The sequence below is a fragment of the Microcaecilia unicolor genome, chromosome 5, assembly GCF_901765095.1.
Source record: "Microcaecilia unicolor chromosome 5, aMicUni1.1, whole genome shotgun sequence".
NCBI classification, from domain to species: domain Eukaryota; kingdom Metazoa; phylum Chordata; class Amphibia; order Gymnophiona; family Siphonopidae; genus Microcaecilia; species Microcaecilia unicolor.
Window position 1 is genome coordinate 51922011 of NC_044035.1, and position 12047 is coordinate 51934057.

At 49.3% G+C, this 12047-nt stretch overlaps 1 protein-coding gene across 1 annotated transcript in view; it reads right to left on the bottom strand.

The window, feature by feature from the left end:
• RRP12 (ribosomal RNA processing 12 homolog) overlaps window positions 1-12047 on the bottom strand; it is a 156606-nt gene that overhangs the window by 92436 nt on the left and 52123 nt on the right. Inside the window, exon 13 of the mRNA XM_030202877.1 lies at window positions 11660-11774. Coding sequence (XP_030058737.1) covers window positions 11660-11774 — 115 coding nt within the window. The remainder of the gene's footprint in view (window positions 1-11659; window positions 11775-12047) is intronic.

The following is a 12047-nucleotide window of genomic DNA, read 5'->3' on the forward strand; positions in this document are numbered from 1 at the left end:
ACTTTTGCCTCCCTATATGTGGTCATGTGCTGCCGGAAACTCCTCAGTATGTCGATATCAAAGCTCCATCCGCAGGACTCAGCACTTAGAGAATTACACCCACGAAGGGACACTCTGCCCAGCTCACCACCGCCGAAACGGGGGAGGGGAATTAACCCAGCTCATCCCCACACAAGTGGGGGAGGGGAATCCGTCCAGCTCATCCCCGCGGAGCGGGGGAGGGACACCACACCCGCCGATGCGGGGGGATCTGGCTTATCCTGCAACCGCAACCGCGGGAGGAGCTGACTGACCCTAACACCGCCGAAGCGGGAGGGGTACAAAGCTGCCCTACAGCCGCACGAAGCGGGAGGGAGTGCCGGCAGAATTTATGTCTCAATCCAGCCCCGTAAAACGGAGGGGAGAGGAATGCAGCAGCTCACTGTAACACAAACTCGTCTCAACTCTTGAAGAATCCAAGTGAAAGAAGAACTTGAACACGAAGTCCTCCTGAAGTAACTGAAGGCTAAACTTGAACCTAAAATTCAACCAGAATATAAACAGTACAGATATCTGGGAGGGGCTATGGATTGATCAGCTATGATTAATGGAAAGAAAATTATCAGGTATGATTATACATAATTTTACCTTCCATATCATCAAGCTGATCAATCCATAGACTGGTGGGATGTACCGAAGCAGTACTCACCCAGGGCGGGACATAGAAATCCCTGACCTCAACACTGAAGCTCCAAACCGGGCCTCCGCCCGTGCAGCCACAGTCAAACGGTAATGCTTGGAGAATGTATGAGCCGAAGCCCCGTTGCCGCCTTGCATATCTCTTCCAAGGAGACGGATCCGGCCTCTGCCATCGAGGCCGCCTGAGCTCTCGTGGAGTGAGCCTTCAGCTGGATAGGCGGCACCTTCCCCGCGGCCACATAAGCCGCTGCAATGGCTTCCTTGACCCATCTTGCCACTGTAGGCTTAGCAGCCTGCAGACCCTTACGAGGACCTGCAAACAGGACAAACAGATGATCCGATTTCCGGAAATCATTGGTCACTTCCAAGTATCTGATGATGACTCGTCTCACATCCAGATATTCAAGAGCGGAGTACTCCTCTGGGTAGTCCTCCCTACGAAAGGAAGGGAGACAGAGCTGCTGATTCACATGGAAGCGAGAAACAATCTTGGGCAGGAAGGAAGGCACTGTGCGAATAGTCACTCCTGCCTCAGTGAACTGCAGAAAAGGCTCTCGACATGAGAGCGCCTGGAGCTCGGAAACTCTTCTGGCTGAAGTGATAGCCACCAAAAAGACTGCTTTCAACGTCAGGTCTTTCAGAGATGCCCTCGACAAGGGTTCAACAGGCGGCTTCTGCAATGCTCTTATCACCAGGTTGAGATTCCACGCAGGCACCACGGAGTGCAGAGGAGGGCGCAGGTGATTAACTCCCTTGAGAAAGCGCACCACATCTGGCTGCGAAGCCAGGGAAGCACCCTTCAGGCGGCCCCTGAAGCAAGCCAGAGCCGCTACCTGGACTTTAAGGGAACTGAGCGACAGGCCTTTCTCCAGACCTTCTTGCAGGAACGCCAACACTGAAGAAATTGGAGCAGTGAAGGGAGAAAGTGAGCCTGCTTCACACCATGCTGCAAAGATACGCCAAACCCTGGCGTAAGCAGTAGAAGTAGAGCGCTTCCTCGCTCTCAGCATAGTGGCGATGACCTTGTCTGAGAAGCCCTTCTTCCTCAGACGCTGCCGCTCAATAGCCAGGCCGTAAGACCAAAGGGAGAGGGATCCTCCATCACCACGGGACCCTGATGTAACAGGCCCTGCTCCACTGACAGCCGCAGAGGATCGTCGACTGAGAGCCTGATCAAGTCCGCATACCAGGGACGTCTGGGCCAATCCGGACCCACCAGGATTACCCTGCCGGGATGCTTTGCCACCCGGTCTAGCACCCTGCCCAACATGGGCCAGGGCGGGAACACATAGAGGAGCTCTTGTGTCGGCCACTGTTGGAGAAGAGCATCTACTCCCAGGGATCGAGGGTCCCGTCCTCTGCTGAAAAAGCGCGGCACTTGGCAATTGGCCGATGACGCCATCAGATCTAGGCTCGGCTGGCCCCAGCGCTTCGTGATGTCCAAGAACGCCTGAGCAGATAGTTGCCACTCTCCGGGCTCCAAGGTATGGCGACTGAGAAAGTCCGCCTTGACATTCATGACTCCGGCAATGTGTGCCGCTGAAAGCTGCTCCAGGTTCGCTTCCGCCCACTGGCAAAGACTCATAGCCTCCTTGGCTAGAGGGGCGCTCTTGGTACCTCCCTGGCGGTTGATATAGGCCACAGCCGTGGCATTGTCCGACAGGACCCGTACAGGCTACAACACCAGTACCGGGATGAACTCCAATAACACCAACCGAATGGCTCTGAGTTCCAGGAGGTTGATAGACCACTTGCCTCTGCAGGAGACTAGAGCCCCTGCGCTGTCCTTCCCAAGCAGTGGGCTCCCCAGCCCATCAAAGAGGCGTCTGTCGTGACGACAATCCACTCCGGGGTCACCAGAGGCAATCCTGCAGACAACTTGTCTGTCTGCGTCCACCAGCTCAGCGCCTTGCGCACTGCTGGGTCCACGGAAAGGCGCACAGCATAATCCTCCGACATCGGAGTCCAGCGCAGCAGCAGAGATAGCTGTAGTGGTCTCATATGAGCCCTGGCCCAGGGCACTACTTCCATCGTGGCCGTCATAGAGCCCAACAGCTGCACGTAGTCCCAAGCCCGAATAGGAGAGGCTACTAGGAACTAGTCCACCTGAGCCTGAAGCTTGACAATCCGATTGTCTGGCAGGAACACTCTGCCCACTTGGGTGTCGAATCGAACTCCCAGATACTCCAGGGACTGAGTCGGGCGCAGCTGGCTCTTCTTCCAGTTGATGATCCATCCCAGGGAGCTCACCAGAGCAACTACCCGGTCCATAGCTTTGCCGCACTCTGCATAAGAGGGGGCTCGGATCAACCAGACGTCCAGATAAGGATGGACTTGTACTCCTTCCTTTAGCAGGAAGGCCGCTATGACCCCCATTACTTTGGAAAAGGTCCGCGGAGCAGTAGCCAACCCGAAAGGGAGGGCTCTGAACTGGAAGTGTCGTCTCAGGACTGTAAAACGCAGAAAGCGTTGGAGAGGAGGCCAGATGGGAATATGCAGGTACGCTTCCTTGATGTCCAAGGAAGCCAAGAACTCTCCTGCCTTCACTGCCGCTATAACAGAGCGGAGAGTCTCCATGCGAAAGTGCCTCACTTTCCAGGCCCGATTGACCCCTTTGAGGTCGAGGATAGGCCGGACAGAACCTCCTTTCTTTGGAACCACAAAGTAAATGGAGTAACGTCCCTTGCCAATCTGATTTTTTGGCACCGGAACGACCGCACCCAGGCGGATCAGGTTGTCCAAGGTCTGCTGCACTGCCACAGCTTGACCGGAGACTTGCAGGGAGAGAGTACAAACCCGTCTCTTAAGGGTTGGCAGAACTCTAGCTTGGAGCCGTCTCTGATGACTTCCAGCACCCACGCGTCTGAAGTTATAGTGGTCCACTCGCCCAGAAACGAGGACAGCCGTCCTCCAATCTGCACTGGGGCGTGGACCAAGGCCCCGTCATTGGGTACGAGACCCTGGGGGAGGACCGGAGGGAGCACCTCCGGGACGGCGGTCTCTGCGAAAGGAATGCTGCTTGGGGGAGAAATTCCTCTTGAAGGAAGAGGGGGCAGAGGAACCCGACTTGCCCGGGCGGTACCGACGGGCTTCCAGCAACCGTCCTCTGGAGGTACCGGGACGAGTACTAGCCCGAGCCCTGACCTCTGGTAATTTCTTGCCCTTAGACGTGCCGAGATCGGTCACGATTTTGTCCAGCTCGACCCCAAAGAGCAGCTTGCCTTTAAAAGGCAATCTAGCCAGGCGGGATTTAGAGGCGTGGTCAGCAGACCAATGTTTCAGCCAAAGCCACCGCCGCGCAGAGACTGTCTGAGCCATGCCCTTAGCTGAGGCTCTCAAGACATCATACAGCAAGTCTGCCAAATAGGCTAAGCCCGATTCCAGGGCCGGCCAATCAGCCCTCAAGGAAAGATCCAAGGGGGAAGCCCGCTGCACCATAGTCAGGCACGCCCTGGCCACATAGGAGCCGCAAACTGAGGCCTGCAAACTTAACGCAGCTGCCTCAAAGGACGACCTTAAGGCCGCCTCCAATCTTCTGTCTTGGGCGTCCTTTAGGGCCGTGCCACCTTCCACCGGCAACGCCGTTTTCTTAGTCACCGCAGTGATTAAGGAATCCACGGTAGGCCACAGATAGGCCTCACGTTCACTCACAGCCAAAGGATAGAGGCGGGACATAGCCCTAGCCACTTTAAGGCTCGTTTCCGGGACATCCCATTGAGCCGCAATTAAGGTGTGCATGGCATCATGCACGTGGAAGGATCTAGGCGGGCGCTACGTCCCCAGCATAATGGCAGAGCCAACAGGGGCTGAGGGAGAGACGTCCTCCGGAGAGGAAATCTTTAAAGTGTCCATGGCCTGTAACAACAGGTTGGGCAAATCCTCTGGGCTAAAAAGCCGCGCTGCAGAGGGGTCATCCGCTCCATCCGAGCGGGGATCTATCTCCTCCAAGGAATCCGCAAAGGACCGTTGGGAGACCTCAGACACGCTGCCCTCATCTACATCGGAGGAGACAAAGTCCTCCAAGGCCTGGAAATCAACCCGAGGGCGTTTACCTCTGGGAACCTCAACCTCTTTATTAGAAGAGGGAGCAGGGGCAGCGTTTTGCATGAGGAAAGCCTGATGCAGCAGCAAAACAAACTCGGGGGAGAAACCCCCCAGACAGTGCACTTCCGCAGCCTGGGCAACAGCCCTAGACGCACTCTCAACCGGCGCTCGCAATAGCGGGGGAGAGACATGCTGCGCATCCAAAATGGCGTCCGGCGCGAAACTCCGTGAAGGAGCCGCGCGGGAAGAACGGCGCTTAACTTTAGCCGCTTTGTGCCGTCGCCCAAATTAAGGGCGTTCATGGCATTAATGTCTCCAACCTCAAGGGCGGCCCACGAAGAAGCCGTCCGAGCCGCGTGGCCGGCCAAGATGGCGGAGGCGAGGAGCGGGGGATGGGCGTTTATGGCGGGAAAAAACCGCCACGCCGGAGGAACGACCGGGACATTCATCGGCCACTAAACTGTCACCCATCAAGGGCGAATCAGGTTGTAAAACCCACGCATCCCCTCTAGAAGCGCTCCAGCGATCCGGGGAGCGACCCTTTGCGCCCTCGCCCTCCGACGCCATATGCCACGAGGAGAAGAATCGGGGAACCCCCTGCCCGCTATAAAAAGGTAAAATTACCTGCTTGCCGCTCCGAGCTGTAACGAACTGGTGTCCCAGTGAGTAGCTGCAATGAACGTTTAAAGAAACGTCGAATTAAACGCCTTTAAAGACGTTTAAAATTTTTTTTTTTTTTTAAACGGAGCCAGCGGGAGGGGGGAGAAAAGGAGGGACCTGGCACCACCAGGTTTGCACTTGCTCAAAAGAGCCCTCAACCCCAGGCCTCAACAAAACCTAAGGATTAGGCTTGGAGGCCTAGCCAGAGCTGCTGCTGTGTGTGACCACCACCTGCTGAGATAGAGAACATACTGAGGAGTTTCCGGCAGCACATGACCACATATAGGGAGGCAAAAGTTTGCTCTCTATCTCCACCTGCTGGTAGATGGACACAACCCACCAGTCTATGGATTGATCAGCTTGATGATATGGAAAATGTATTTACTATTCTATATTCGCGCTTCAGAAAGCATCCTTGACCTAAGATGGTTTACAAAGAATTTGAAAATATGAAGCAAAACAAAGCAAGAAATTCTGTCTCCTGTCAAATTCTCATTGGGAGAAGATAGAAATTGTGTCAGTAACTAGATAAGGAAAAATACTGTCCCTCTCAACGTCAGAACTCATAACACTAAACAAATACAGCCAAATAAAATTCAAATATGTTTGCACAATAAAATTATTACATCAAATTAAAATAATCAACTGACTCATCCCACTTTCACAGTAAGATTAAGCATACTGACATCCCAACCAAGGAGCTGAATTTATGCAGATAAGTGACTTCACTATTACTCTGAATGGCCAGTTGACTGCAATTGAAATTTGAAAATTGTTTTGCACTGACTGCATTTGTGATAGTTGAAGATCTTTCCTTTGGAATGAACTGGATATAACTATTACACCAAGATTTGTTTGGAACAATATCAGCACTGCAGGGCCGCCGAGAGGGGGGGGACAAAATTCACGGGGCCCGGGCCTCCAAGGGGGGCCCGGCGCCGCAGTCCCACCCGCCACCGGGCCCCTTCCACCCGAACCCCTGCCAGCAGAAGTGCTGTCTTCTGACTCCGGCATGCGCGGCCCACACAGACGCGCTCCTCTCAGCTGATCTTCGCTGTACTCTGCAGGGCTTCTGTGCATCTGTCGTCCTGCATGTGCAGGACGTCAGATGCACAGAAGCCCTGCAGAGTACAGCGAAGATCAGAAGACAGCACTTCTGATGGCGGGGGTTTGGGTGGAAGGGGCCCGGCCTGGTGGCGGAGGCGGGTGGGACTGTGGTGCCGGGCCCCCCTCAGGGGGGGCGGCCTTGTCCCGGGCCCGGCCCAGTCTCTCGGCGGCCCTGCAGCACTGCACATAAATTTAACACTGACAAATTTAAAAACTGGGAGGTTTTTTCATCCGATGAGGTAACTTTACCCATTATACCTGTTAGCCTGACAATTAAGGTACAGGTGGGTTCTGAGGCTTTTAAATGTTTAGTCCTTTTCAAATTTGTCTGGGATTTTTTTTTTGTTTTGTTTTGTTATTGCAGTCAACTCCATACCCTTCCATGCTCTCTTGTGCCCAAGTCCAGCACTTCCACAATTTGCTTTAAACTTACTTGCAAAGACAGACAGAAGTTAATAAACAGTCAGTTCACTGAAGACTACTAAAGAAACAAAATATACAATGAGGCTGTTTATCATATATTCAAAATATCACGGAAGTCCCCAAAAATAACAAACAAAAATCTCTCATGCTTTCTTTAAAACAAGTGCAGCCTTAGCATGAGCAAAGTTATTTCCCATTAAAATTAAGAGAAATGCAACAGATTCTAAAATTGCTATAAATGTAATTATTTCACAGCTAAGCACTGTAGAATGAACTAGCAGCTGTTGATAAAAAAAAGTTTTGGCTTGTGTTAAAGGTCTATGAGCAAACTAAAACTGCTATAGTCTAATTACAAGGCCATTTTGCATAGGACATCAAGAGAGGAATTGAGACGTGCACATTAGGACATGTACAATTGCCCCTGTATTTTATTTTTTAAAAAGAACCTCCACTGAATGCAGAGCCCTTTGTAAAATACCTAGAAGGCCATGCAGGAGTGCATGATTTCCCAACAGTTTCACAAAGAGCAGTGATTTTACAAAACAAATGTAAAAATCACTGCATCCTGATGCCTGAAAGCAGGCCTTGCACTATTCCTGGCTGCAGCACCAGGACAATGGGTCCCAATTCAGGCCTGCTATCTGTTAAGATGCCTATGGTGAGGACTGCACCCCCTAGCCCCTCCACCTCCAACACAAATCAAATAGCCCTCTGGGCCCCCATTTCCAACCCTTCCCAAGTAGCCCCCTAAACACATACACATCTCCCAACACCTCTCACCTAACCCAAACGTTACCAGGGATTTCCCTGGTGGTCTAGTAGGGAATAGAAGCAACACTTATTTTGCAGCTTAACCCCTAGAATAGTACCATGAGACCACTGCTAGGGGTCAAGAAGCACCATTTTGAACCCAGGCCCTGAATGGAGCAGGAGCGACTCAGGGGAGAGGGAGCCCAATTAACAGAGGTCTTGGAAACATTACAGAGAGTACAAGTTCACTTTGAATAAGGGAATAAAGCTAACCGCCTCCTGGCTAATAAGCTAAAAAAGCTGGACAGCAGGAATTTTATCTATTCCATTCAAAGTGAAAATGGACTTTTACATACCCTTACAATGGACACAGAATGTCTTTAAGCAGTATTGCACTATTTTATACCAATCGGACACTGCACCCATGGAAGCAGACATTGGACAAAGTATGCCGGCTGAACTGGAGACTATATAAACCTATTACTTTAGAGGAGATTCATTTGGAGGAGGGCCATTTTGGCCCTTCTTAATGGGAAGACTCTGGGCCCTGATGGCTTCACAAATAAAATTTTATAAGTGCTATAGTAAATACTTGGCACCATTGTTACACAGGGTCTTTAATGAACTGGAGGATCTTGAAGAGCTACCATACTCTTGGTGTTTGGCTGCAATTACAATTCTGCTAAAGCCTGGGAAAAATCCATTGACCTGCAGTTCCTATAGACCAGTCTCACTTTTGGGGTCAGACTAAGATCTTCACCAAAATTCTTGCATATCATTTACAGCATTCGTTATCTTCTCTTATATGTGAAGACCAAGCAGGTTTTATAAAAAGGAGGCAAACTTTCGATAACACTCGCAGAACCCTTCATTTACTACATCAGGCTAGGTCTATGAGGCTTCCTATGCTTCTACATTCCCTAAACACTGAAAAAGCGTTTGACCATTTTAATTGGCAATTTATGTTTTCAGTGTTGGAAAGGGTAGGGATCAATGGACACTATTTAGGATGGTTAAACCTAATTTATATCAACCCTCTAGCATGCCTTAAAGTTAATGGTATTCATACACCTCCCTTTATGCTTCATCAGGGCACACGACAAGGCTGCACCCTATCCCCTTTGCTTTTCACCCTTATGATTGAACTGCTGGTGCAGTTTATTAGAGCTCAAAAGAATATCACAGGGATCCCTGCAAGTCAAACAGAACACAAAACTATGTTGTTTGCAGATGACATCCTCCTCACTTTATTCAGATGACATCCTCCTCACTTTATTGAGCCCTCGATTTTTCATTGGAACTGTAGGAGTATGGTAGTGTCTCAGGCTTTAATTATTATAATTATTATTATTAGCATTTGTATAGTGCTACCAGACGCACGCAGCGCTGAACACCTGATACAAAGAGACAGTCCCTGCTCAAAAGAGCTTACAATCTAAATAATACAGTCAAGACAGTTAAGACAAAATCTGAAGTTTTTAATGTCTCACTGGATTCCTCAGAGCAGGGGGGTTATTTTTATATTTCCCTTTCTGCTGGGCCACCCATTATATTCAATTTCTAGGCATAAATGTAGCTAAAACCCTTGAGGACTTATATGAAGCCAATTTTCCACAGAAGCTGAAAAATCTTACGCTTTTGTACCTGTTTTTGGCCCTTCCTACTACTACTACTTAGCATTTCTATAGCGCTGCCAGGGTTACGCAGCGATGTACAAGTTTAGACAAGGGGAAGGACAGTCCCTGCTCAAGAGAGCTTACAATCTAAAGGTAATAAGCTATGTAGTCAGTGTATGTATCGGGAATGGGGAAGGTGGTTAGGCGCCAAAAGCAAGAGAGAAGAGATGGGCCTTGAGTAAGGACTTGAAAATGGGCAGGGAGGGCGCACGTCGTATGGGCTCAGGAAGTCTGTTCCAGGCATAAGGTGAGGCGAGGCAGAAGGGGCGGAGTCTGGAGTTAGCGGTGGAGGAGAAGGGTACAGATAGGAGTGATTTGTCCTGAGAGCGGAGGTTACGGGTGGGAACATATGGGGAGAGGAGGGTAGAGAGGTAATGGGGGGCTGCAGATTGAGTGCACTTGAAGGTCAATAGGAGAAGCTTGAATTGTATACGGTAGTGGATCGGGAGCCAGTGAAGCGACTTGAGGAGAGGGGTGATATGAGAGTATCGGTTCACGCGGTAGATAAGACGTACGGCGGAGTTTTGGACAGATTGAAGGGGGGATAGGTGGCTATACTTGAAGGATTATTTTGTTCAGCTCTGGAGGACAACCTTTTCTTATATCTGGAAAAAGCGCCCCCACCCCCTGGGTTCAGCAGGATATGCTATGCCAATCTTTAAAAAAAAAAAGGGAGGGGGGGAGAGGAGCAATGGGAGTTCCAGCCTTTTGCCTGTATTATCGGGCAGCCCAGTTATGTATTCTTATGAAATGGCTCCATAGTCCGACAAACATTTGGGTCAAATTAGAACAAGAATGGATAAAACCTGAACCCCTCTGGGATAAGTTGTGGATCCCCAAACAGCGTCTGTTGGAGATTATCAAAAGAGCACCTTTAGTAGTGAGTTATCCCCTTTTGACATGGTATAAGACTTTCCAGATAGAAGTTACTTTCAACAGATGGCAATATGCTTTGCACCAAGCTTTGCCCCAGGGGCTTTTGACCCTGTATTTGGTATATGGGAGTCTTTTGGACTACAAACCTTAGGTCACTCCAGCAGAAGGGCACGGGACAAGCTGGGCTACCAGAGACTTTATTAGAACAAGTATGGGGGGGGAGGGGGAGCAGAAGCAGAGGGTGTGTAACTCCATGCAACTAACATATTATGTCGGCCTTTGGTAGAAACATCTGGGAACCTACTTTGAAAACAGAGACAGTGAGAAAGAGTATTTGATACTTATTAAAAGTCTCAATAGCTACTAATTTAGTCGAAAAAGGATATAGGTGGTACCATACCCCCCTCCCCCGCAACTGCTAAAATGTTTTTAAAAGGGCTCCGGACTACGCTGAAGAAAATGTGGAACCCTAGAATCATTGAGCCTGCAAATAGGTGGGAAAATGTGAGATACAAATGCAATAAATAAATAAATATAATCATATCTGGCGATCTTGCCATAAAGTACAACTTTTTCGGACACGGGTGTTGACTATGGTTTACAAAATACTGGGAATTTGATACCCAGCAAGGGTGGAATTCTGTTTGTTGCACTTTAAACCATTTGGAGTGAAGACTGATCATCCTAAAATGGCATCTAGCCTTTTTACTTCAAGTAAAATAGCCCTTGCTTCGACCTGGAAACACCTTGATATACCTTCTCTACTATGCAAGATGGATTATGTTTGCCAGATGACCAAGCTAATTAACTGGACAGTTGGCTAATTTTCATAAAATATGGGACATATATGTAGACTGGAGGAACCAAAATGGTGGTCAATATGATGGTTTTTTAGCCATTTAGCTTTTTGCTGCCAGTACCTGGGACATACAGGTTGATTTAATCTTGTCCTTATGAGCTTATATAATTTGTGGACCCACATACTGCCTTTGTAAGGGGGGAGGTTGTACTTTTGTTTGCTTTATTTGTCATTGTAAATGGAGACATATGGCACTGAAGAAGAAAACAAAAAAGAAAATACTGTACAGGTCCTTTTATAGCCCCGAGATCATAACTCTTAAGTATCTGTCTCTATCTGCTGGCTGAGGGGCATTACCTATGAGTTCTGGGCTAGCCTGGTAGACAATAAGGAACAGCAGTTAGCAGGGGACCCCAAGTTTCAGTGTGTGCTCACAGACCCTAATCCTCTGCACTGGTTTCCTATTTAAGAGAGAACTCATGAGGGAAGAGTGGAGAAAGCCTGTAAACATTCACCGACTCATCATTGGGCATAAGTCACAATGGAGGAGGAGCCGCCATCTTTCCAGGACCCCACATTTGGGATCTCAACCACCAGTTTGAGAGCCACTGCACTATATTTTCCTACAGAGGCGCAGCATTTTTACCTTCTTCATGACGAGATGGGCCCACTTCCCAGACACATCAAAAAACGTTCTCAAGATCTGAAGCACAAAAGCCCAGGAGGCATGGAATCTGTAGCTCAGTCCTTCTTCCACCACCCTACACAGCAGGACAAAAATGCATAAACAGATCAAAAGGGAGTGTGAGAGGTAAAGATGTGCGTCTGCCACTTAAAAAAGGTATCCACAAATACATCCCAAGAAGAAATAGCAAAGCTGAAACTGCATGGTATAGAACAGATATACACTAGTACTGAGGAAGCACTCTCCTTTCATCTTTCCAACCACAGCTCAATAAACTTTGTGGTTTTCAATAGACAAGGATTTGATAAACTGTCTACCAGAAAACAGGATAAGCACTGGCCTTAAAACC